Here is a 27,979-nt window from a genome sequence, read left to right as displayed (position 1 = left end):
TGTGTTCTTCAGTGATACAGAAGAACTTTATCCCGAATCAAATTGAGTATTTGTGTTTAGTAGGCATTTTGAATTCTACCATTTACTCTATGTGGTTTGTGTCCTATATACAGTAATTCACCCCTGCTGGTTACAGAAGCAGTGCTGTAAATGAACTAACCCTGGACATTTGGTTACAGTAAAATTCCTTTATTTTAATTAATTTATTTTATGGGATGGGAAAATCTCACTGGATGTTTGGAACTCCAGTTCAGCAGAATAATGTCCCCCAGAGGACTTTGTGGTCTTTCAGTAGCTGATGTCATGTTGTCCTTCTTTAAGACCATGGACTGATTGAGACGAGATATATAGTGCACAGTTAAAAAAAAAAATAAAATAAAAAATTGAAAAGGAAACTAGTACATTTTTTTCACTCAGAAATTCTAAGTAACTTTTACAAGGAGAGTTTATAGTACATTTTAACAGTTTATTTAAAAATAAAAAAAAAGTTACTCAAACGATGAGGAACGAACTCACGACCTTCAGCTTGGTAGATGGATACTCTATCACCTGAGCCATGCCACTCTTGCTGTTTGCCACTTGCCACTATACTACATTGCAGGTGTTGTAAAACATGAGACCAAAAACGGGTCTCTTGGAGATACAAGGATTCTGCCTGACGGCTGACACTATCAATATACCAACATAGAGCAGAAGCGGCATGGCTCAGGTGGTAGAGTGGCGGGGCCGATTATCGCTTATTACTTCAATGCAGTCAATCCTATGCGATGCTTTTCAGTATTACAACTACTATGAATAATATTGTATATAAGACACACAAACCAACCAATGTTAATACTGACCCAATTGTAACTGCAGTCACCACCCAGCCCCACCCGGGATGTCTGGTCAGTGATCATAGAAAGTAACAGGAGATCACTCAGGCCAGGTTAATCCAGTCTGAGAATGGGATTAATGAGAAGATGAGTCTCCGAGCCCGAAGGCCAGTTAACTGGAGGCTCGTGGGAAGGGGGTGGGGGGACTTGCAGTCTGTCATTTTGATGGCTAACCAGTACTAGCGAGACAGCGGCCCAAAGACTAGATTAGCATAACAAGCCTCCCATTGACGGGTTCTAGTGACACAGGGGGAGTTTGCAAGTGGGAGGGAATGGAAGGGTAGTAAAGAGAAGTCAGGGTAGCGCTGATGGAGGGGGATGCTGATGCCCGTGCTCCAGATGGAGGTGGACCCAACGGCAGCTGTGGACTGGCTCTCACTTCCCCTATGTCATCTGTTGTGTACGTTTGTACGCGCCCATGCGTGTTTGTGCGCACGCAGACAAAGAGTCAGCTGGTGAATGAGTCATACGGAGCAACTCTGTCCGTCAAATGTGACTCGAATGTCACTCACTTAAACAGGAATTAGCATGACGTTCATTTGAAGGACAGTTGCGATGACAGGCATTAAAATGTGAGCGTGCGTTTGTGTATTGGTGCCTGCAGACTCATTTTGCACCATTATTAGCTTGCACTTTTTTCTAAATGAGCCTCATCGGGCCAGAAGAAGGATTGATTGCGGATCTCGCCTTCCCACTCCATTCTCGTCACCTACCATTGACCAGCCTTCCCCCCTGCGGAATTGAACAGTTAGCGATGGTGATGATGCTAATGATGGCTGATTATTAAAGTTGGTCTTGTGGTCAATAGATGAGTATTGCAAACTTGCACCTTCAAGGCTATCGTATCCCTAAATACAAGTTGATGCTAAAACTGTATTAGTCTTTATCCTGAGATTCTCATGGAACATTCATGTGTAGGATTTGGTTCTCATAGTTTTGCACTCATTAACTGCAGCTGATAAAGAGTTTCTTTGTAGCACAACAGTGCGGTATTAGTCAAGCTGGCAGATAAACTGTCGAATGTTCTATTTCTTCTCAACGTTTTTATGTGTCTGTGTGATTTTGGCCGGCGCACTCCCTTGTACCGTTTCACTGAATTACTCGATATCCGTTATGGTTTTTATGGCGCCTTCTTGGGTTTTTAATTTGTTTGAGAAAGAGATCTTCCCGTGGGTGTAATTATAATGGTGGACCACATGAGGCTATGCTGTCGGCCTCTAAACATCGTAACCCCCGCTGGCTTAAACTGCAGGCAGGCAACTCCCATTGATAGGCTGCTGCAAAAAAAGCCAAACTTAGCTGGGAAAACTTGGTGGCAAACAAGGTTGCATTTGTTTACGGCAAGTACACTTGGAATCTTAAGTTGTGGCACGAATTGTGTTGTCTTGGGTTATGAGCAAAAATTTCAGTTCCAGGCGGTCAGCAGTTTTTCCAAATATAAAAGAATTCGGGGTTGGGGGGCAAGCAGTTTCTTCAAGCTGGTTATTGCCACTCCTTGTTGAAATTTACTGTCAAAGTAAACGTTACACAAAGAGATGACGGAAGTCTGTTTGCTTAATGCTAACACACAATGCAAAATGCTATAATTGAGCTAACAAAACTAGCATAGCTGTTGCAGTGTTATAACCTTTAGGTGGCCAACGTTTGCGCAATTATGTTTTTACCTATTGGAAAAACTACTTTTTTTTTGTTTGTTTGTTTTGTTTTTATGCATTTTATCTGGAGCTGGAATTAATTACAGTTAATCCCCCTTCATCGACGGCAGTATTTGAATTGCAAAAAAAAAAAAATTAGGGATGGGCGAGTACCGTATTGGTATCGGGTTGATATTCAGTGGTAGGGATTCAAGATAATGCTATTTTCAACCAATACCGATAAAACAATAATTTCGAAGTACCGATGTCAATAACCGATAATTGTTTGCAAATTCAACTTGAATACAAATATACTTTTGAGTCCTACTATAAGTCTACCAAATACATTGAAACATTGTATAAACTTTGCACAATGTTTCAATGTATGTAAAGCACCATGAAGCTGAATTTTATTGATATGAGCCACAAACACCACAGATGGACCAACGGGGCATGTCTATAATTATTGCTGGATTTCTTTTATGCACTGTATATTTTGTTGTTTTTCTATTATTATTGCGAACCGATCCATCCACAATTAAAGGACTATTACGTTACAAAAAGCAGAGTCTCAGAGGCACCAACTGATGTCTTACTGGTGGTTCCGTCTCTGATTTGCACCTGTCCACAGTAAACACACACGCGGATCTTCTACGTACAAGAACTGTGACGGTCCTCACCCTTTCAAAAGGAGCTTTTAGTGTAAAAGCTTCTAAGGGTTTGCGGGTTGTATGTTTTGTTTAGTGTCATGAAAGTAGCGCTGCTGAAGACGGCGCTAACTACAAACCGGCCTAACCAAATTTGTTTCTCTGATGTCGCTTTGCCTGCGCAAGTTGCACCCGTCTGACGTTAATGTTTAATGACGTGCTGCGAAGCATCTGCCCTAATAATGTTTGATCGCCTGCTTGTTAAACTTTTTTTTTTTTCTGCGGGAGCAACTTGGATGAAGGAGAGGCGTGCATATGTGTCATGGGCTACAATGTGCACACGTTGCAGTGCCTCCCCATCTGTCATACAGCAGCACGAAGCAGCCCATTTCCATTCAGGTCTCCAGATATATGCACCTTTTCCACTGCTAGGCTCGGCTCTACTTGCTGTTGAATATTTTTGTTTGACTAAAAACGGGTAGTAATTGGGTTCCAAGCATGGGTGACGATGAGTTGTCATGTTCAGATGACATGGCTAGGAAGCACACGTGCTAACGTTAGCTGTGCATTAGCCTTCAATCAATCAATCAATCAATCAATCAAACTTTATTTATATAGCACCTTTCATACATTCAAAATGCAACTCAAAGTGCTGAACATCCATAATACAATAAAAAGTAAAAAAGAAAAAGAAAAAAAAACACGAAAACCACAACATGGCGGGGCACAGAAGTACCCTGTAAGAAAAGCCTTAGATAATAGATTTCATCTCACACATTAGTTGCGATTGCTGCAACTTGAAGATTGAATGTAAACAAACAACTGCAGTTTCTATGAAAGGATGTTTCAATTGAATAAGCAGTGGGAAATGAATGAATGAATGAATGAATGAATGAATAAGTGAAACTGAGCCGATCCTGTGCAGTGAAAGAGCGGCATTAAAGTGGCCCAGTCCAACCAACCGAAGTGTGCATTTGAATATGGTAATTTTTGAGGTGACCCGAAACCATTATTTTGACTGTTCTAGTACTTACCTTTAATTTACCCTGCTTACTTTTTCACTTAAAACCCATTCTTGCATCGTAACAACTTCCTGTCTTCTTCGCCCTCCACACACTCACGCACATCTTGTCATCCCCCCTAGGGGGCGTTGCGTAGTTGTGCAGTGCTAACGATCCACGACTGTCACTCCCGCTGGGATGGATGAGCCGGTGCACCCAGCGCTCAGGAAGCCTCATTAGGATTCCTCTTTAATCCGTCTCTGACAGAACCGGCCCGGGGATCGGAACGTCCCTGCGCACATGCACGCTGATGCATATGTGCATAATATACACTGTGAATGTGTATCGTCCTGCGTAGATGATGTGTAAAGAAAATTACGTTACACACACACACAAATGTGCACACGTTGCTGAACTTTAGTGTATGCACATTGAACTGAGTCACTGATACTCCCAACACACACAAACAGGCACATTATGATAATTATTATTATTATTATTATTTTTCAATTTTATAGATCTTCCATCATTCCTGCATGACCACAGCTTATAGAAATACTCTACATATCATAAGCGCTTATTAGGGTGATTAGTTAATTTGAGGGAAGGAGTGTTGGGAGGTAAGACGAGGACGATCGTTATTCTCCTCTGGTGTCTCGCCAGCTCTCTTCTCTTCACCTTCCTTCTTGCTTTCGCTTTAGTGAGCTCTATTGATCAGCACATCGGCTGTGTTATCAATAATTGCCTCTTAGTTGTCCACAAACCGTGATCTTTGCTAATTAAGCAGCAGTTGTCGCACTGCCCTTTCTAAATGTGTGTGTTTAAGACAGGGCTTAAGTCTGCTGCTTGAAAAAAATTAACTCCAAGGGTACATGTCATAATATACCTGATATCATGTGATTTTTTTTTTTTCATCTGTCTTGTCCAGAGGTGGCAAATCCAAGTCCAGAAAGTAAAAACCTTGCCACAGTTTGGCTTTAGCCCCTGATGTTAGCTAGCTAGCTATCCTGCTAGCTCACGAGCAGATAAACGAGCACCATGGTAGCTAGCTAGGGAGCTAGCCAGCTAGCACCTGAAAGTGAAAACCCTGCCACAGTTTGGCTTTAGCCCCTGATGATAGGTAGCTGCTAGATAGGTCCGTAGCAGGTAAACAAGCACCATGGGAGCTAGCTAGGGAGCTAGCCAGCTAGCACCTGAAAGCAAAAACCCTGCCAGAGTTTGGCTTTAGCCCCTGATGCTAGCTAGCTAGCTAGCTCCGTAGCAGGTAAACGAGCACCATGGGATCTAGCTAGAGAGCTAGTTAGCTAGCACCTGGGTCTAAAGCCAAACTGCGACAGGGTTTTTAGTTTCTGGACCTGGATTTGCCACCAGTCTGTTGACCTTTTTTCAGCTTCTGTGATATATTTAGTATTAAATATTATGGATATTGTCTGAAGACAGCTTCAGGCTTCATACTGTGCCCTAGTGACAGCTCATCACTGAGACACATCATCATGTCACATCATCATACATGTGCCAATTAAACAAGGCATAGAAATGAACGTTTTTTTTTTCTTCAGACCGATGCCAGTATGAGTCAAGTCACTGCTAATGTGAGTTCACCTGTTTTGCTAATGCTAATTCCTGTTTAATTATTAACACTGACATTATTAGGTGTTTCATATTAAGAGGCCTTTCATTACAGTTTCACGACACCCTGAAGAGATTGTTAAAGTCTTGCTCGCCCCCCCTCCTCCTTTTTGGAAAGCTAAAAGTGCAAACATGCACCATTCAGCAAGCTGCTAAATTTTTTTGGCTTCTTTTTGTCTCTGTGTGTGTCTGTCTGTCTACTGATACTAAAGCATTTAAGGGTGATCCGGTCCAACCCACTCTGAAAATGTTATTTTTCACATTAAGGACTCTTGTACAGACGGGAGGGGAGGGGCGGGGGGGTGGGGTTGCCTCCCACAACATGGCACGCTCCTTAAGCCATCAGGCATGGGGAGGGATGCCTAATTGAACATGATAAAGTGTAAAGTTAATTACCCCTCACGCATGTCACTGATAGCCCCAAGAGGAGGGGCAGCCTCAGGCACAGCTGGTGTGTCGCGTCGGTGTGTGTGCACGTTGGATATACATCTGTGTGTTTGCGAGAGGGAGCGAAAGAGAAGGGGTGACAGGACAAAAGACAAGAGCTCCCCCGAGGGTTGTGCAGTGGATGATTGCAACAATCGGCTTTTAAAGATGCGTCTGTCCCTCCGGTGCGCCGCTACTTAACACGCCGGTCCCGCCGTGGCTCCAACACGCACAAAGTGCAAAGACGACCTTTGGAAATTTTGAAACACAGTCAAGTGGCTGAGCTCTTACAAGCATATGTTTGCCCCGTGTGTTTAACATGGAAACTAGGATTGGATTATTTTAGGCCGATATTTGGCGGAGAAAAAAAAAAAGCTTACCGATTAATTGGATGATTAAAAATACATGCATATTTTTCCTGCAATGCATTTCAATTGGTGTGAATTAGAGTATATACGTGAATTTTCACAATTCGTGGACCAATCTGATCCCTATTCCTCGTGATTGGTGGGTGCCAACTGTAAATAAATTGTTAAAAGAAAGAAATTCACTTTTCGATCACCAGTTTTGTTTCCAGTGCAAAGGGCTCTCTTGAATAGAAATTGTCATTCAAGGATGGCACATAACTATTAAAAAAAGAAACCGACAATAAGAACCCATTTTGTAAAAAAATTTTTTAACAAAAATCAGCTCACTCAAAATGCATATCATTCCAAATCTGCAAAAAACAAATATTATGCATATAGTACACACGTACCATATTGAGTGCAACTAAGACATGACCAACATCTACTGGTGAATGGTGATATTACAAATCAAAACTACAGTCACAAAGTTGCATATTTGTGGAGATTTTTTTTTTTTTTAAATCGATATTTTTTTCCACATTTTCTATTTTCCCATTCTTCTAATGGATTTTTATCCCCACTCCTCCCTGTCCTTCATAGAAAACATATAGTGAATGATTATCAGTGTTATTTGGAGAATATTTGGGATTTAAAAAAAAAAAAAAATCAATCTGGCCAATTATTTTGGCCGATGCCTGAAGTGCCATCGGCCGATTTAATCGGTCTGGCTCTCACTAAATTTTGTTAATGAAACTCTTTATTTAGACTTTGATTGGAGAGAGAGGAAACAAATTAAAATGGCAACCAGTTGTTGGAGAGATTCCAATGATCATAATAAATTCAAATAAAATTTAATTAATCTTATCAAATGTCAGGTTTGGTCAACATGGTGAATATGACATTTTCTCCTTGCTTCCATTGACTATGTATCGTGTTTTCTGAATAAACATCCTGAATTTTACCGTTAGTATGATTGCTTGACTCTTTCTGAATTAAAAAAAAATAATAATAATAATAAAAGATTAATCGAACAAATGCATCCATGTCGCAGCTGATGTCATTTTTTTGTTCTATTTGGGACAGGCTAATTAAAGGTGAAATTGGCTATTCTTCCTCCAAATGGAGCTGACGTGTACAATATGCATTCATGTCAGTGAACATCAACATCAACTCTCATGTGGTGTGTTTTCAGGCGTCGGGGCTGCCAGCCTGGCCAAGCTGACCTTCATGGTGGGTGGAGCGGAGGAGGAGTACAACGCTGCACAGGAGCTGCTCACCTGCATGGGAGCCAACGTTGTCTACTGCGGACAAGTTGGCACCGGACAGGTGACAAAAAATACAAATTCTGATTCACTTTCAAAAAAAAAAAAAATGTCAGTGGTGTTCATAGTTGGGGGGATGAGGGGGCAGTCCCCCCCCCCCCCCCCCCCTAGAAAAAATAATAATAATTATCCAATTGCATGCAAAAAAGGTGACGTTTTTTCTTTCATAATTTTCTTCAGGCTGCAAAGATTTGCAACAACATGCTGCTGGCCATCGGGATGATTGGAACCGCAGAGACCATGAACCTCGGCATCAGGTAAACAATCAGTAAAGTAAACAATATTTGGTGTGTAACAGTGGTAGTATTTACCATTTAAATCAGATGACATTTTAGGGTGTTGAATGATCATGAATGAAAGGAGATCCTGCAGTAAATTAGCAACCTTCTAAATAACACATATCTCCCTTGTCAGGCGACTTCCTGCGTTGAGTGTTAATATTAGCCGTTTTTATGGCTTTTGACGACTTAAATGCCACAGTGCACCTGGTTTCGATGCACAAGTGCTGCTGTGCCGGTGCGACTGATTTATCATTGAGACAGAAGAGGAAAATTGGCATGAGCCGTCGCACATAAATTCCCCTCGCTCGGCCACTGAAGGAGCAACATGGATTTACACAAACATGAGTGCACACCTTCCCATTTATATGCTGACACAATCAAGACTGACTTTTACCAAATGACGACACACATTAGAACAGTTTCGAAGAAGGAAATCCTTCACAAGAAATTCTTGGCGGCATATTTTTATGTTAATTTTAAAGCGTGAGCACATCGACTGTAAACTTCTTATCGAGAGGTTTTATGAAAGTGTTTTTCGAAAGATCCCGTTTCTTATAGCGTGTCCTAAAATACACGTGCGCACACACACTGACATTCAAAGATGTTATCATGCAAGACTTGGCTAATAAAGCCGGCATTTCTGAAAACAAGTTTATCTTCTTACCTGTCCACATGGGCACAAGCGCACAATTTTCTCTCACAATGACACACGCACACACAGTTCTTTTCATGAAGCTAATTTGTTGATCTCAGATGGAGGCTCGGCCCGTCTCCACCAGAGCGTGTCGCTCAGAGTGCAAGGAATCGCCGCGCATGACAATTATAAGCGCGCACACACAAGCTGTCTTTCTTCTCCCTTCTCGTTCTTCGTCCCTATTTGTCTTACCTCCTTATTTTATTCTGTCCTTTTAATCCCTTCCACTCTCCTTTGCCTCATTTGTGCCTGTGGTAATTTCTGCATGCAGTCAAGCAGTCAGTGAGGGAGGAGACTGCAGAGAGAAAGTGGCACAACTGTGATTTTTAATGATGTACGTCAGGGATGGCCCCAGACCGTATTCTCATGACTGATTTTCAATATTTTTTTTGATTATTGTTGTTTTATTATTATTATTATTATTATTATTATTATCATTATCATTAATTATATTTTTTTTACAAACCCCAAAAATTTGGGATGCACGATAATGCTATTTTCAACCAATACCGATGAACCAATTTAGAAGTGCCGATGTCGATAACAGATAAGATGATAATTGTTAGCAAAATGAATTTAAATACAAATCTACTTTCGAGTCCTACTATAAGTAAAAAATAAAATAAAATAAATTGAAACCTTGTATAAACTTTACCCAATGTTTCAATGTATGTAAAGCACCATTTTATTTTATTGATATGAGACAGAACCACAACAGATGGACCAACGTGGCATGTTAATAGAGAAATCCAGCAATAATTCTAAACAATTATTATTGCTGGATTTCTCTATTATCTGGTTTATCTGTTTGACGTCAAATTGGTCGATAATTGCTGATAATTATCGGCCACTGATATTATCGTGCATCAAAAATAATCAATATATCTCTTTTTTTTTTTTTTTTATTTTTTTTTTTTTTTTTTTATTTTTATTTTTTTTTTTTTTTTTAACGAGATCTCAGTATTGTTCATTGGTAGTCTTACCGATTCAGCATGTCATTATTATTGCTCTCTCTCTCTCTTTTTTTATTTTTATATTTTCAATATATATTTATCATGAAAACCTGGAGGTAAATGTGGAAAAAAAGTCCTGGAAGCAAATTAAAAAATATCGGGGTTGGTGGAAAAAAAAATAAAAAATACTGTCGTACTGCAAATATGCATCAACTGTAGTTTTAAGGTGTAATGTCACCATTCACCGCTAGATGGCAGGCATGGTGTAGTTCCGCTGACACCTGGTCTTATACCGCCCTTTGGTACAACATTCATTCATTAGGCCTAATATTTTTTTGCGGATTTGGAATAATATGCAGGACAAACATAGTACCTGAATAATCCGATGCATTATTTTTATTTTATTTATTTATGTATTTATTTATGTATTTATGTGGGAGGGAAAAGGTACAACATGAGTTGCTTTGCTATTAAGCAGTTTGTGCTATCCTTGAATGGTAAATATTGGTACAAATTTTGCACATATGCATGATGCACATATTTGTCTATATTTTAATTTATTTTTTTTGTCTTTGTGTATGTCTTAGTGGAAGTGTGTCGTCCAATATGTGCCCCTCCATAGCACTAATGAAAAATTGTGGCCCCTTCCACCATTTAAAGAATAAACTAATTCAGCAATTTTCAGCCTTAAAACATTAATATTTTGTCTCAAATTAATTTGATAACTTAATTATTTTTCACGTGTGCTCAGGGATCAGGTAAGGACAAATCACGGCTCCGTTTGCGAACGTCACATGACCAAACCCAGAAAACAGGTGAGCCGCGATTGGTCATTACCTGTGAGAACCTGTGATGTCATTTTCAGTACACAGCAAGTGACAAAATATGTTGTTCAAGGTATTAATTGCACGTGAAAAATAATGATGTTATCAAATTAATTATAGACAAAATATTAACTTTTTATTGCGGACAATTGATAAATGACTCAAATATCCCTTTAGGTTGCTCATCCATGATGTATAGTACATGAACATGAAAGAAGAAGATTTGTAGGTGATTTAAAAAGGTCACGACAACAGCCTGTCATTTTTAGCAAAGAGGAATTAAATCTTCCTCTCCTTGCTGCCTGAGTGAATTGATTAGCGCTTATAAATGTGCTTGTTGCCTCTATAAATGAAACCATTAAAGCTTGCGTGCGCGCTCATTACCTCTTTAGTGTAATAACAAACAGCAGTCGGGCTCTCTTGTGGCGTCGCATGAGGATGGGGAGCTAATTGCAGCGGAACAGACATTATCGCTACTGCAAATGAACTCCACCTGCCAGCGCATAAACACGCGCTTCTTCCTTCCATCGCACCGCAATACGTTTGTGTCGCCGCCCGTGACTATGCGCGTCCATGACAATCTTGTTAAAGCGTGACGTGTCGCGCGTTACCGCGGGCGAAGAACACCTCGGCGACGTTTGAGCGGTAATCTGCGCGCGCGTGTGTGTGACGGGAAATTCATTGATTTATCGCTAACAGAAGACAATAGCTCGCTCGGACGCGCTTTATTGTGCGCCCGCACCGTAACCTTTTCAGCTGCTGACCCAGAACGCCGCCGTGGATGTGTTTGGGGGAGGAGTTGGGGGGGTGATGTCAAACATATGTCCCCTTGAATCCTCAGACGGGGGACGTGTCAAGCACAGGAGATGAGGAGGAGTTTAAAAAAAAAAAAAAAAAAAGCGTTGCTGAAAAAGCCATCAAGAGACGAACGATCCTCTGATGCCGCATTTCCAAAACCGACACGGGACACAAAAGCGCATGTAAACGCAAGCCATCTTTAATTAGCTCGCCGACGGCTAATAAAAAGCTTGTGCTGTCATAGTAATGGCAGAATGAGAGCCAATTGTGAGCAGCTATGATGGTTTAACAGTCAAATTGAGAGCCGACTTACAGACCTTTAAGTAACGCTGAGCTTGATGTGGCGAGCATTCATTCGCTACAAAAGCAGATTAGACACCAGAGTTACACCCGCTCCGCTGTCATGCTCCTCTCTCCTGCAAAACGGGCCCACTCGCATGCATAATCGTAACCTGCCACTGCAGCCGGAGATTAAAAAAAAAAAGAAGAGCTGACAGTGAGCTTTATGGCTCCCCTGTGCTGCTTAAACCACTTCACCTCCTCCTCTTCCACTTTTTTTTTCATGAAAAAGGGATGATGAAGGATAGACGTGCCGCTAAACATCAATACTGCATTAGGCAGCGTTACAAAGCCTTCAGCCATTAAGGCTGAGGTATGGTCGCGGCCAGGCACAAGGTTCAATGGGGGTCAGACGCTGCCCCGCATCCATTTTTCTCCAGCTTTTACTTGCACCTCAAGGGGTTTTTCTTGAGGAATGGAACAGCCAACAGTTCGCAAAATGTCATCAAATTTGCTTTTTATCCTCGCATCTCGGCGAAGGTAACATAAATGAAGCTTTTTGGTGATTTTAGTTAAAAAAAAAAATCATCACTTTTTTCATGTATTGCTAGTTAATAAAAGTTAAGCAATTAAATGGCTAATTCATGGCAACTAAAGAAACTCCCAAAAATAATTTTCTTCTAAAACTGTCCAAAAAAATTAACTGGAGGTGCAACAATCATTTGATTAAAGGGGAAGTCAACCTTAAACATCCATCCATCCATTTTCTTGACCGCTTGTTCCTCACAAGGGTCGCGGGTGGTGCTGGAGCCTATCCCAGCAGGCTTTAGGCAGTAGGCGGGGTACACCCTGAACTGGTTGCCAGCCAATCGCAGGGCATCAACCTTAAACATTTCTTGACAATACTATGTTAAATGTGACCTCACTAGTTTAAACATGATATTCTGATTAATATTACATTTATGGAATATGAGAAATGAAGCAAAATCCAGCCTTTTTTATCCATGTCAGGGGGCGGCCATTTTGTCACTTGCTGTCGACTGAAGATGACATCACACTTGCTCAGAGCTCAGGCAACAACCAATCATAGCTCACCTGTTTTCTGAAGCTGAGCTGTGATTGGTTGTTACCTGAGCAACTGTGATGTCATTTCCATTTGACAGCTTGACAGCAAGTGGCAAAATGGCCACCTTCTGCTGGATTTTGCTGCTTTACTCATATTTCACTAATGCAATACTAATCAAAATATTTAGATTATTGGGGCCACATGGAACATATTATTGGCAAGAATGTTTTTTGGGTTTTTTTATTGACTTCCCCTTGAAAAAGCTAATTTGGAATAATTATTAACTTTGGTGGAAAACAAAACCAGACAACTGCTAAAAGTAATTTTATTCAAAAACTTTCTATAAAATTAATTGGAGGTACAAAAATCAATCTGATCAATCGACAGCTAATTAATTAATCATTAATCATTTAGAGACCTTGTTGGATTTAAAATGGTCCAAATCGTTGGAATTTCTTATTTCTGTAGTATTCCATGGGAGGAGGCTGAATTGGTTTTTTTTTCTTTCTTTCTTTTTTTTCCGAAAATAAGACATTTACAACTGTCTGTTTTTACTTTGGGAAAACAGTGGCCAACATTTTTGTGCATTTTCTGACAAGTTACCAATCAAACCAGTACCTGAATCATATTTAATTTTCATTTGTGTATTTCCTGACTGTCAATTTGAAATTATTTCCTCTTTTTTTTTCTTTTCTTTTTTTATAAAGGGATAGAAACTAACATTTTTTTTATATCTAATTAATTGATAAAATAATCAACAGATGAATCGATTATTAAAATAATTTGACTAACCAAATTAAACGTAGAATAAACCTGATCACTAATTTCACCAATGAGTTATTTACATCTGCCTGTGTACAATCGAAACTATATTATCTTAAATCCCAATGTGAATTACAGTGTCAGTTATTTCATTTTGTCTCGTCCGTCTAGACTGGGTTTGGACCCCAAACTTCTGGCCAAGATCCTCAACATGTCGTCAGGTCGCTGCTGGTCCAGTGACACGTACAATCCTGTCCCCGGCGTCATGGAGGGAGTCCCTTCTGCCAACAACTATCAAGGAGGCTTTGGAACCACACTAATGGCCAAGGTAAAAGAAAGGAGAGCTTTTTATTCAACTCCAGGAAACAGTATTGTTTTAAATCTTCATTTGAGGTTCCACTGCATTCACTTCATCGTCCATTTTGTAGGGAATTAAATGCTTGTTACGCCCTTGGTCCTACTTACTCCCCGTTCTGCTTCATGTCCAGTTTACTGTTACATTTCAGTTTACGGCCATTTTACTCTTTCTATATAGTGGTAGTACACCATTATTGTGTGTCCACATGTATGAGCCCGGCTACCTCAATCACAGTCACCAGCTGACACATTTAGGGCTTTAACACGTCTGCTGGCTTCCTCTATTTGATGGTCCATATGCTCCTTGCAACGGGCTTTTGTGGTCCAATTGTCAATCTGCCATATCCACAATGTGTAAGATAAAATCGATGTGCTTCACCATTCACTGCAAAAAGAAAAACGGTCACGCCTTCTACTCTCTCTTCTTCATGTCACTCTATCCAGGATCTTGGCCTGGCCCAAAACACGGCCACTAACACCAAGACGCCGATCCCTCTTGGTTCGCTTGCTCACCAGATCTACCGAGTCATGGCCGCCCGCGGCTACGCCAACAAGGACTTCTCATCCGTCTTCCAGTTCCTGCGTGAGGAGGAAGGACAGTGAGTGGGAGACACACACATAAAGCACAACCTCACTCAGGAGATGCGACAATCCGGTTAGTACACAACATATACCCTCAATCGTCATCATCCGATTTTTACTTTAATGATATTGAGTGCCAGGAAATGGCCTCAAATCAGTTTTGGAATACCAAAGGTACCGACGGACGCAGTTCAAGTTTACGTGTTAGCGTGTTTTTCCTCAGGATGAAAATAACCGTTATCGACTACTTTCTGATCCTCGTGAAATATTGTGAGATTTGAGATATTTAGTTTTGCACTTTGGGCACCTCGTACAAAGCTCAGGGCTGGTTGATGTTACACAAGCTACTTGCACTTACCTCTATGCCACTCAAGTATCATTCCTTGTCAAACACTGTCTAGCTTGCGCACTGTTCACTGCACACTCTTAAAAAGAGATGGGTCAAAAAAAGAACCTGATTTGGGTCAAAAAAAGAACCTGATTTGGGTCAAAAGGGACCATCGCAAATGCTCGGGTTAATCATTGAAAACAAAAAGTTGGGTCAAATGAATAACACACAAAACAACCCCAAAAATTAGGTTTTGGGTTATTCTTTTGACCCAACTTTTTGGGTTGCATGACAGTCTTAAAAAATAAATAAATAAATAAATGAAGGGTTATTTAGGTGGGTTTTGGGTTTACAAAGTAAATAAATAACCCAAAATATTGGGTCGATTTCCCCCCCCCCCCCCCCCCAAAAAAAAAAAATTGGTTGTTTTGCGGGTTATTCATTTGAGCCAACTTTTTAGGTTAAGTAAATAAATCAAAAAGTTTGAATCAGTCCCTTTATGATGCAATTTGGGTTCTTTTGTTCTGTACAACCCAAAAAGTTGGGTCAGTCTTCAAAAAATTGAGGTGTTTTGTTCAAAAAAATAATAATAATAAAAAAAATAAAATTGGGTTGTTTAGTGGATTCTTCATTTGAACCAACTTTTTTTTTGTTTTAAATAAATAATCCAAAAATGTTGGTTCATTTCCTCTTTGACCCAATTTGGTTTATTTTTCAACCAGCTGTTTTTAGAGTGCAAAATATCGTCAACCTCCACTTGTTTACTTTTTTTTTTTCCATTTTTAATTTTAAAGTCACAAGCAAGAAATGGTTAGTTCATGTCTTCTTTAAGCAAATGTATATAATGTATATTTCATTTTGTTGTGATGTTTAGAAACATATTTCTAGACATCTATGACTTTTTGTCAACCCTGTGGAACCTCATACTTGGACTTAAAAATGTTCATTAAAATGTGATCTGTGTACTTGTGTGCTGTTCGTGCCTATAGAAATGCATATTCTTTAGTAATAATGTGGTAAACTGCAGATATTTTGTTCTTCTAAGTAATTAATATACAGCATAGCCTTTTTACCTTGACCTTCCACAATGTTATTAATATGAAAAACTATATGTTATACATTTTCCAATCTCGTTAAATGTGCTATTCAAAAAAAAAAAAAAAAAAAAAAAAAAAAAAAAAGACTTTCCACCAATAACCTTGTTTCTATCAATACAATGAAATGAGGGGGGCGAAACAAATGTGGTTTTGTTTTACTGAACTTTCGTTTTTTAGGTTGTGTAACTGCTTTTTTGTGACTCAGAAGTAGACTGTGGCTATAGTTGCTGGTTGCGTCATTGTTTTGTGACTCACTACATTACTGTTCACAATCACGGCCGAGTGGTGAAAATCCCCCTCGCTTAAGGAGGAGAAATAACTCTTGAATTAGACTTCATTAACGCTTTAAATGGTCTACCCCGCAAATAAGACAATGGCTTCTGGTCGAGAGATTCGCCTCTTGTCTAGCCTGTCGAATTAGGCAGCTGATTCATATTCGGCCCGCTTAAAATTTGCCTGTTTTATAGCGGACTGCTGAGCCGGCGGTTTCCTCATTAAAGGACACATGAAAGCGGGCCGTAAAGGCGTCGCGGCGAGACTGACTCGAGCGCTGACGTCGGGAGGGGACGCAACCGAGAGCCTCACCCGACAGACACACCGCACTGTATTGTGTCCACAATTGGGCGAAAATCCAGTCTGATGTGTCAGCGACATTTGCTTACTGTTGATTGGGGGAATATTCGAACTGGTATCGGTCTGAAAAACGTGGTATCGAACATCCATCCATCCATTTTCTAAACCACTTAAGTGACATGTAGCTAAATTAGCTTCTGCAAACTTGCAGTTATAATAGCTTGCCCAGCAGCGCTTAACAATCCACTCACTGTAAAGAATTGTGGACTTGATATCTTTGCTACAATGCCGCCAATAATAATTTAGCCCCCGGACCCCGGCAGAATCTACACATCAGCACCCAAACAAGCCTTATTTGGTCGACAACGCCCCCGCCCCATCTTCCCGAGACATTGACTCCGCTTAGGTTCATTAGTGAAGATAATTTCACTGCGGGCAGGCAGCAGGCCAGCACATAACATGTCACCATGACAGCTAATTATAGCATCACGTCTGTATTTGAATATATTTGCGCCGTCGTTGTTGAAACGTCGGAACACTGCATGGGCAAAAGGTTCAACAATATGAAAAAACATCAGGTCTGCTTCGTTTTATCCTCACTACGTATCTGGAGTTGTAATAAGTTGTGTTCTATGCGTGGCAGCGTGTTTTCTGCCCTTTCCGCCCCACTCTACACTTGCAACATGAACACGTACACAATGTCACCTGTGAGTAACGACTGCACATGCACTCTATTCATCACACGCCGGTGCACATGCTCAGTAGCTCTTCATTATATTAATTACTCTCATTGGAAGAGTGATCATCTTCCCCGTCAGACTACGTCGCCGCCTGCTACCCGCAGAGTCCTACGTGAGTAATCACGCTGTTAGCTAACAGGACCCGGGCCCCACAGAGCTCACCTAACCCACCGAGGTGGGCCCTAAATACCCAGTGGGTGGTGCAGCATCCCGTTAAACCACATTCATCTCTGCCTGCATCCGGGTGGTGCGTGCATAGGCTACAGGTGCTGTTTTCGAACCTGTTATTGTTATTAGGGATGTGAGAGCACACTTTCAGTCAAAAGTAATACCAAAAAAAAACACTATATTGCACTCTTCACAGTGTTAGGTCAAAAATAGCCCAGTTTGGGTCAAAAACTGGACCGACTCACTAACAGGTCAATTTGACCCAACTTTCAAGTTTTTGGGTACAAAACAGCCCAAAGCTCGGTCAAATTGACCTAATTTTGTGAGTTGGTCCAACTTTTGACCCAACAGTTTTAGGGTGTGCTTTATATAGTTGCTACTCTCAAACAGGTGGTTCAAAAATAACGCAATTTGGGTTAAAAAGGGATTGATCCACTATTTGGGTCAATTTGACCCAACTGTATGGGTTATTTTGCACAAAACAACTCAAAAGGGGTCATTTTGTACGACCTACACAAAAATTTGAATTGTTCTCAACAAAACAAACCAGAAAGTTGGGTCACATTGACCCAAGTAGCAAGTCCTTCCATTTTTTACCTAAATTGGGATATTTTTGGGTCAAAAAGGAATCGATCCACAATTTGACCCAACTGTATGGGTTATTTTGCACAAAACAACTCAAAAGGGGTCATTTTGTATGACAAGGTAACGCAAATTGGGCGACAAAGCTTACCCAGCGCTAGGTCCAAAAGAGACTGAACCAATGCTGGGCAAGATTCTGGGTATGTTTTTATTTTGTGCTTCGAATGTGAACTCGCAGTGGGTAGCGACATGAACTTTAATAGCATACTGTTCAATGCTGCAACATCCAGTCAAACACATACCAGCACATTATACCAAGCTTGAGGATTTTTTTTTTTTTTTTTTTTTTTAATTGTCCAGAGTGGAGCATGTCTGCAGCAGCCTCATCTCGCACTGTTTAAAGTTCTCTTCATGGCCAATTGGCCTGATATGCTATGCTTGTCTGGCGCTAATTGAACAGAGATGGAACAAGGGGGAGAGCAAGATGCTAAAAAAAGAGAGAGGGAGAGGAATGGGAGGGCGGGCTGGTGTAGCATTCAAGGCCTCATTGATTAGGTGGTGAGCGGCGCAATCTTTCTCTCCTGACGCTTACAAGCATTCAAGCTACATAAACACCTATAATTGGTTCGTTTAGAGCAGCGTTGCGGCGACACACTAGCACACACCACGCTATCGTGTTGCACGAGGAATATATGGCGAGGGGGCAAAATTAAATGCTCATTAAAGTCATTCCGTTGGCTTGCAGAGTGGTGAGTGTGGGCGGATAGATGTCGTCTATATCCCGACGCCGTACGAAGATGGAATGCTAAAACCATCCTCTGAGACTTGAACGCTCACTGCAGGGAGAGCGAGAAAACCGGGAGGGACAGCGCTGACTGTGACAAATTAGCTCTTGAAACCGTTGCAGCCAAGCGGACATCGGGAGGGCGAGATCCGGCTGGCTGGCTCCCGTGATGGAACGTTATTATGCCGTTCTAATAAAAGACCACGCGACTTGGGGACTTTTCGCTTGGGCGAAGGAACGACAGGCAGCGTCTTCGCATATCAGCAGTGCGTACGTCAACAATTACGGAAGTGTGGAACTGCCAGTGTGGTGTAAACATTTTTTACTGGCAAATGCGTTTGAACGTATTTAAATATGTTTGGATGTTCTGTAATGGACGTCGATGCAACCCAAAGGCGCTACACTAGCAGAAAAGTAGTTAGCCTTGGCCACCAGCTAGGGTGGCCACTTCCAGATAGATCATGTTTGTCACTAAATGGTAAAAAAAAAAAATATCAATAAAAGCCAAACTTCTTTTTGACAATTTATTTAGTTTACAGTGCCATGCTTCTGTAAAAGTGCAACGTGCCACAAAAAAAATGTCTGCTGCTCGCTTCTTGCTTTTATGCTTCTCCGTCCCCGCGTGACGTTCTATGGCTACTTTGCCTGAAACCGTGAAATGAGTTTCGACTGTGGCCAGAAAAGTGTGCTGTTCCGTTCATTCAATATTAAAAGATGTCCTGCGTTCTTGCTAGCGTTGCCTTTTCGCTGCTATCCAAGAAGACGGCGAGGATATGACGTAATCAGATCCAACACAAATCCGGTAGAGATCCAACGCACAAGATAAAATATGAATCTGATTGTTGTTTGGTTGTTTATATGGTAGTATAGCACTGCAACATAGATGCTATTTAGCGTTAGCACTAAGCTAGCACACTAAAAGGCGAAGCTATGGATCCTCCAGTTGGTGAAATATTTCATTTTACTTCCAAACCCACTCAGTTTTTACCCTGCACACATTCTTATGGATCCCAATCATCTTTTTTTGAAAATATGTCCTTAATGAATTTCAAAAAGAATGTTCAAAAGTATGCTGTTTCAGCAAGTTGCTAATAGAGGTCAAGACAGTCAACCAAACTTTGTGTTCCCTCTAGAATGTATTATATCATATGCAGATTTTTCTTCTCACTGCAGCTTCATTTATTTCCAGCAACCCCAAAGTGTCACTTTTCGATTGCAGTGCATTATATTTGATGCTAATGCTAACTTCTACTTCATTCTTATGAGAGCATGCGCGAGATACACAAGTGGTAATATTGCAATTTGGTGTTCTGATTAGGGCTGCACAATATATCACAAAAATATCGATATGATATTGGCTTATGCAATATTCATATCGCAAAGACATTCGATAAGTTTGATATGGAATTTCATGCTTTTATCTGAATTTGACCAGTCAGACTGTCAGGTTTACCTGTTTGACATTTATGAATCTTGATTAAAAAAAACACAAAAAAAAGGAGAGAAGACACTTAGTTCAAAGCTCTCAAGGAGAGAGGAGAGGAACTGACTGATACAATTCACTAGGGCACTCTGAAAAAAATCCCCTCCTCACCCTCTCTTTTTATTTGGTTTCCACGCCCCTAGTTCCATGGGTGTTCCAAACCTAATAATGCAAATGCAGAACATAGTTGGAACACAGTGTACTTAACGAAAATGTGCACTGCCATCCAATAGTTGAACATTATCGAGAGGTAATTACAATTAATTAAGAATACATTGAATTTGATTATTTTGCCGCATGAAAAAAAATGTAATTCTTTCATTCGATGATAAAAATGTCATTTCTTTAGGTACATGTTAAATATCGCAAAAATATCGATATCTCTATATGCAGCAACTATATGGCACATCGCATGTTTTTTCAATATCGTGCAGCCCTAGTTCTGTTCTGATGGCAGCTGACTTGAGTATTTCAGCTCCACCCCGTCAATCACGCCTCTCAGATAGCCCCATGATTGCAAATCGACACTCCGATGATGGAAGTGAATAAAACTCCCAGTGACAAGCCGGCGCGTGAGTCATGGCTCCGCGTTAAAAGTTGAATCTGACACTCGGACGTTGCTTTATGACGGGAGGTTTTCCTCCGTTTCTCCATCAATCCCCGCTCTCGCCCCTTTTATGCTGGTGGACCAGCGGGGTGTTCGAGGAAAAACAATGTGATGGCTTCTCGGTATGTGTGCGGCTCATAAAACAAATGAGCCGCTTCTTTAATTTGAGCATCCATTTCCACGCTGCACAAAGTGAAAGCAATTTCGTCCCTTTTAGGAGAACTTTTCTGCAGTTTTTGTGCATGTGACTCTACTAACCGCTGCCTAAACAAGTCTTTACTCAACGTCAACCCATCCAGGCCAGTGAGTCAGCCGCCATCTTAGACGCGGTCCCGTCCTCATAAAGGCGGAGAGCGGTGTTTACAGATCCGCTACAGCGGCTCACCTCTGATGTGCCTTCCGATAGAAAGAGAAGAGAAGGAGACGGAGACGCCAGGGGTTACATGATTGCAGGACAAACTCATAAAAGTTCCATTAACCCAGAAGAAGTTAAAGAGGCCCTGTTTTCATCCAGCAGACAGCCGTCACAAACAAAGCATCACCGTAAAAACCCCATCCTCCTTCCTTTGCGCTTCATCTCTGGAACGTGAGTCTTGTTTTCCCATCATTATTTCCATCAATGTATTATTCCTGTATTGACATGTTGACGATTTATGATTCAAGTTGTTTTTTTAAAACAACACTCCACTGAGTGCTCGGGACTCACCGGAATCTGGCGTCCTGGCCCGTTAGTCACAACTTGAAGTCGCCACAGATCAGCGCCAGCTTGTCTGTCTTATTAAACTCGCGTTTTACTGCAGCATAAATGAAATGTCAAATTATTACGCTCAATTTTGATGGCCCTAAAGTGGCGATCATCTACTTCCTGTTTGCGAAACGACATGAAGCGCACATCTTTGTATTAAGTTCATTAATGCACAAGTAAATCATGTGCTATCTTTCTCATAACTTAGATGAAAACTGGATTCCTAGAAGATGAAGTGCAAAATATTATAAATGTAGATGCAAACTGTGGCTTGGGGGCCATTTGTGGCCCTCCATCCATTTTGAAGCGGCCCGTGACATATACTAAAAGCAACATCTGCTAGTAATAAATATACTGTGCGGCTTTTCTAAATATGCAAATTAGTGCTTGTTTTAAAAAATCGAATTTGAGCCCAATATTGATTCATAAAAATCATGAATTGATTATTTAAATATCTATTTTTCCCATAAATTCTTAAGAAAATTTAATTTTAATGGCCATTTTTTTCTGTATCTTACTGTTTTCTTGAACGTAATAGTATTTAAAGGGATACTTATTTAGCCATTTTTGCCAGTCAAACATTAATATTTTGCCTATAATAAATTTGATATTTTCATTATTTTTCACGTACAAATAGTACGTTTTTAAAAACACATTTTGCAACTTGTGGTCGACCAAAAATGACATCACAAGGGCTCAGGTAACCAATCACAGCTCAGCTTGTGAATGTCACATGACCAAACCGAGAAAACAGGTGAGCTGTGATTGGTTACCTGAGCCCTTGTGATGTCATTTTCAGTCGACAGCAAGTTGCAAAATGTGTTTTTAAAGGTACTAATTGTACGTGTAAAAATAAATAAAGTATCAAATTAATTATAGATAAAATATTAACAGTTTATTGCTATAATGGGCTAAATAAGTGAAGTATCCCTTTAAATTTATGAAACACCTGACGTTGCACTTTAAGACAATTCAGAATATTTTAAGTTTATATTTACAATTATTACGTGAATTAGAATTCTGAAAATATTTTCATCTCATCCTTGCTGATGTCAATGTTTGTGGAAGACTTAACTGAATAACGTATAACGTGTTACTTTCATTAATAAAATAAATTATTACACCAGTTACTACCAACACAAAATTTGCTTTGCAGCTTAATATTTGTGGAGTTTTTTATGTTATGGATCAAAAGTACTGGTGGTATCAGTAGGCTACTTGGTATCATTGACTTGAAAAGTGGTATCGAACGTCTATGTCACAGCCAAGAGTTGTCAAGAATAATCTTTTATGATTGTTTGTCCCCAAAAAGGAAGGCAAGTCTTCACCACGGCATGACTGTGTAAACAGAATCGTGTCCCGACGTCGTAGGACGCACACACTTGACCCCACCTCTACCTTGTCAATCAGCTGGGTTTTATGGTTTTAGGGAGGTCTGCTGCTAGCCAAAGAGTGTGAGTGCGCTTTCAAATCATCCATTAGGCCACTAAGCACAGGCTCTTAGCTCCTCTTCTGATGCCCTCGCTATCTGGTACCACTATCTCCCCTGCTCCCTTTCCCATGGTGTAACCTTACCTCCCTAATTTAGCATGCTACACTCCAAAACACAATTGACTTTTCTGAAGATATGTACAGTAGTATCCAACATCAATTTCTGCATTTGTTTCTTTTGGCTACATTGCCAATCAGTTTTGTGTCTCTATGTGCTGTCATATTCAGTCTAATCTGGCCAAGGTCTTCAGAAACGTTAGCGCTAGCTAGTCCATGTCATTTACAAGCTAAGCTACGTTAGCAATGGGACTGTTTCTTTGAAGGAGAATTCAAGTCGTTTTCTTAACAATAGGTTCCAAACATACTGATTGTTTTATATAATATAAATTAAGCACCAAAATTTGCCCATTTTTTTAATGCATCTCAGGGGGCGGTCATTTTGCCACTTGTCGACTGAAAATGACATCACAGTGCCTAAGGCTCGGCTTGAGGAAGTCACATGACCAAACCCAGAAAGCAAGTGAGCCGTGATTGGCTGTTCCTTAGGTACTTAAGTGTCCACTGTGTCTGAATTTCAATCTCAAACATATCTACTGGATCATCTTTTTTTTTTTTTTTTTTTTTTAACTGGCCACGCCATGTATGAAATATAACTTCGGACATGGCTGCACAAAAAGTGTGTGTTGAAAAGTGAGATAAAAACTTGGTTTTACATACAACTTTTCAACATCCAGTATACATATAAAATGTACAACACAATTGAGAAATGTTTTCAAGAGGGGAAGTAAAAATGAACCGCACAAAAGTGTGGTTGCAAAAGTTTGCACACCCTCATAACTTGGATGTGGCTGTGTTCAGAATTAACCAATCACAGTCAAACTCATGTCAAATGCTAGCATTTAGTGCCCCTGATTTACCCTAAATACATTTCAGATTTTCTAGTAGGCTCTTCCTGTTTTTTTTTGTTTTTGTTTTTAAATACCCACAACAGTATAAAAAAAAATTGATTTTCCTGTAGAAAATGTTTAGACCACCCTTGTCTAAATCTTTATTATAAGTCTCATGAAGGTAGAATGTGCATGGAGGCTCTTCATTCTCCGATCTTAACCACAAATATTGCTCAGCGACATTCAGAGGTCAGGCGGACGACTTGGCGCTTCACCGTGCAGAGGGGGAGGAGTGTTGGAAGATTTCATGGAGGCTGAAGGGGGACGCTCAGACACACTCGTTGGCCAGGATGGGACCAGGAGGCTTGCTGTGACAGTCGCTGGACGGGGACTTAATGAGGATGCATCACTGCGGCAGTGAGCTAGCGTGGATGCTATAGTGTATGTATGCATCTATAAGTGGAGTGACCAGACATGGTTGACCCCTTCCTGCCATTCACACCTCCACTAAAGAACGTCCAACGAGACTGTGGAAAAAGTGGGGCAACTTTCCTATGGCCTTCAGCCGCCACGGTTGCCGAGCAGTAAACGCGGCCGGCGTGCTGTAAAACAAAATGAACTGCGCAGAGAATTGGACGCATCCGCAGAGCCGTTGGCTGCCGAGTGGGTTGTAAAATAATAACACGGCGTCATAAAACAAAGTGCGTATTAAATCGTTTTTAAACAATATTGCTCGATGCGATGCATCCTGAGAAGAGGCCGCATGAAACAAAAATGATCTGACGAGGATAGCAGCTGGACAATCAAAATAAAGTTTATACATTAGCTCATCCGTTGGAATTCTTCACTTTTCATTTATAAATATGTGAAGAACACTTAACCAACTGACTTCATATTGTGTATAAACTTGTATTTTTTTTTTTTTTATGACATCACAGCTTTTGAGGGTGGTCCACAGCCCTGTGATCCACTAGAAAAGATCCGCCCCTGCATTATGCTGATCTTCACAATTAAGAACCTCAACAAGAGAAATATGTCGTAAGATGGCATTTTTAAGATCATTAATTGGACCTTGACAAGGAGCAGAAAGTGGGGGGAAAACATTTTTGCTTATTCAGAGAAATGTTCTAACTTATTTTAGTTGATAGTTTATTTGCATCTGCATATCATTAGCATCGTAGCATAACTGCCTGCAATTCCAATAAAAAAAATATCAATGTCATTGCTAAAAATGTTTTCGTTATATCTATGTGGATTCTCAATCATCCAGGTCATGAACGTTGAATCGAGGTCGTTTTATTGTTTTCCGAAAATGTGAAATAAATAAATAAATAAATAAAAATGACTAGGTAATTATGCTATCAGGTAGGTGATATTTCAAAAGCATATTAAACCAAGTGTTTCTTAATAGTTATAGTCAAAAAACAATAGTTTTGAATTGGGGATTTTGGAGGATTTGGGTATTGCAACTCTCCAACCTTTTTGACAAATTTAACACCCCTTTTTGAATTAAAAAAATAAAATAGTGAAGGGGCTCGTGACAAATGCAACTGTTTGATGGTGATTTTTTTTTTCAAAACAATCAAAAAATGCAGCTTCAATGAACTTCAATTTGAGAACAACTATTGACAATTCCGAACATCCGGGCATTTCTGATACTTCCCCAATGCAACGCAATGCAAATGGAAAAACAAACGGTAGGTTTTATTGCTTTTGCCTAGTACAAACCACACAGACCTCATCACATTTTAAAATCAAAATTATACATCACAAATGAAATTACAACGATCCAAATCCAATGCTTTTCGACGAGCGAAGAGATTCTTCACCGAATGACCGCCATTTTGGCTTGTGACGTCATCTCCGAAGTGCCATTACGTTGGTACACAAAAGTCGCGCAAGTGTCTCTACACCTGTTTCCAAGGTAGGGGGAAAACAATGTTAACAAGCAGGGGTAGGCTATTTGTACGCCCAATTAAATGACTCTGCTGTTTGGTGCATGTCATTGAGACATTCCATCTCTAATCGGACGATAGTTCAAATAAAAGCGTGATGTTGACTATACGCCAAGTTGCTGTGCGTAGTTATGTTAAAGGGATAACTGTGAATGAATGAGCACCCCCTACCCAAGTGGTATATTCCGGGTAATGTCGGCTTGTTTGTTCAAATGTATCAAGTTCTAGCTAAAATTCATTGGGAATATCTACATATTTTTCTTTCTTATTGGATAGCAGTCCCCGGACGTCGAATTAAGGTGAGTGTATTTTTGTGACCTTAAGAAAATGAAATGAAAGAAAATGGCTCGTGTTTTTGGTGTGTTTTTGAAGGCCTTAGAAACCATTTAAGTCGTTTGCTTCATCGTTCGCCTTGTAATAATTGTCGCCTTTTCTCATTTGAAGCATTTACAAAATCTCTTGCCCAGCCGGTCCATTTTCTAACCATGGCTGCGCCGTAAATAATGTTGATAAAGACGCCGGTTCGAATGACTTTCACCCCCCTCCCTCGATTGATTTAACGTGACCCCCGCTTCCAAATGATATTGGAAGCCTATTTAAACAGATGAAGGTCTAAATTGTCTTGCTTGTATGAGCATTAATCTCCCATTCATCATCATTATGCTGCGATTGGGTCGCGCACGCCTCCGCCAGCCCTTTGCTTTCGACGACAAGGGCCTGTAAATTAGGACCTAAGCCAATTTTATACAACCATTTGTGTGTGTTAGATTGGGACATCTGCACTTCTACACCGCCCCTATCCAAACGCTTTGTGGGATATAGTGGAAGCAGGGGTGCTATGAGCCAATTCTCCTTTCTAAGGATGATGTGATCGTATGTGGAATTGAGCATTTTTGTGCTAAAATGGGGTGAAATTGTTGCTTTATGCCTCAAAATTGTCATTTTCCAACTATTGTTTCGTCTGCAGCAGAAATACCCTGACGCACCTGTCTATGTTTTAATGATTACTATGCATTTCAATGACGAAGAAAACAGCCTTGATAGTTTACATAAATCTACCCGCGCGGCTTAAACGGCGTATTATTCCAAACATATGCATTTTAATCAGCGTGGTCACACTTACAAGAACTGCAGTTAATAAGGCCATCAATCAAGATGGCGGTGGGAGGTGTGGGGGGTGCTGGTTGCGTCACGCACGGATGCACCACTGTCTGATTAGCACGCACCAGGAGGACGAGGGTATCCAAGACATTTTATGATTTCTGTGTAGCGAGTATGGATGGAGATGTAGTGATGAGTGCTTTTATTTTAATGTATATGCTGATGGTCACAATTTTGCTGCTATAAAGGAAATTTTTTTCTTCTTCTTCTTCTTGTCAGCGACGTTTCATTGAACGTGGTTCATTGTGCATGAGTCTGTATATTGTTGAAAAATACTGAATGTGAAATACCGCCATAAAAAAAAACGTTATTAATTCGTTGCGTAGTAAATCCAAAAACCATTAAAAGTGCTTATTGAGCCTATTTTGTGCAGATAATGAAAAATGAAAACTCAAACCTATAATATTGTGAGACCTATTTGCATGTGCCTAATGAAGTGGCCAGTACTCTTTAAAACGTTAAACTATAGCGTCAAATGTGATTTCTAGAATCATTTTTTTTATGCATTCAGTTCAAGACAACTCGTGCAATTAAGCTGCAGCTGATTGGTGCGTCATCGATCACTTTTCACCTCCAATATTTCTCTATTTTCTCTATTAAGTGTCTGCCAGAGAAAAATATGAAGGAGCCCTGGGACCGCTTAAGTGTCACGGTCAATCTAGCGGACGCGTCACGTGATATGAGGCCGCATCGACCACTTGAAGAAAATTAATGTTATTACTGGAAGGGGAGCAAGGGAGCTCTTAAATGAGACAAACAAATAACAATACAACATTGTAAAATAAAATGACTATAAAGAAAACTCGTCTGCTCCACTTTTATGACAATTTATTGCAAATTTGAGATAAACCCATCCTTATAACAGAAAATCAATGAAAAGAAAAATACACGAAACGAGTGC

The 27,979-nt window shown here is 40.3% G+C and overlaps 1 protein-coding gene across 5 annotated transcripts in view; it reads left to right on the top strand.

Annotated features, from left to right (window-relative positions):
• hibadha (3-hydroxyisobutyrate dehydrogenase a) overlaps positions 1-27,979 on the top strand; it is a 75,364-nt gene that overhangs the window by 4,468 nt on the left and 42,917 nt on the right. The window contains exons 5-10 of one of the 5 annotated variants that reach the window (XM_077506669.1): positions 7,752-7,885; positions 8,062-8,138; positions 13,710-13,866; positions 14,340-14,494; positions 21,057-21,142; positions 21,246-21,477. In XM_077506669.1, coding sequence (XP_077362795.1) covers positions 7,752-7,885; positions 8,062-8,138; positions 13,710-13,866; positions 14,340-14,494; positions 21,057-21,087 — 554 coding nt within the window. In that variant the 3' untranslated portion in view covers positions 21,088-21,142; positions 21,246-21,477. The other 4 variants (XM_077506668.1, XM_077506671.1, XM_077506667.1 and 1 more) reach the window with 4 other exon arrangements.

This window comes from Festucalex cinctus, chromosome 19 (assembly GCF_051991245.1).
Source record: "Festucalex cinctus isolate MCC-2025b chromosome 19, RoL_Fcin_1.0, whole genome shotgun sequence".
NCBI lineage: Eukaryota > Metazoa > Chordata > Actinopteri > Syngnathiformes > Syngnathidae > Festucalex > Festucalex cinctus.
The sequence above is the reverse complement of the archived record's forward strand: the minus strand, read 5'-3'. Positions and strand labels throughout refer to the sequence as shown.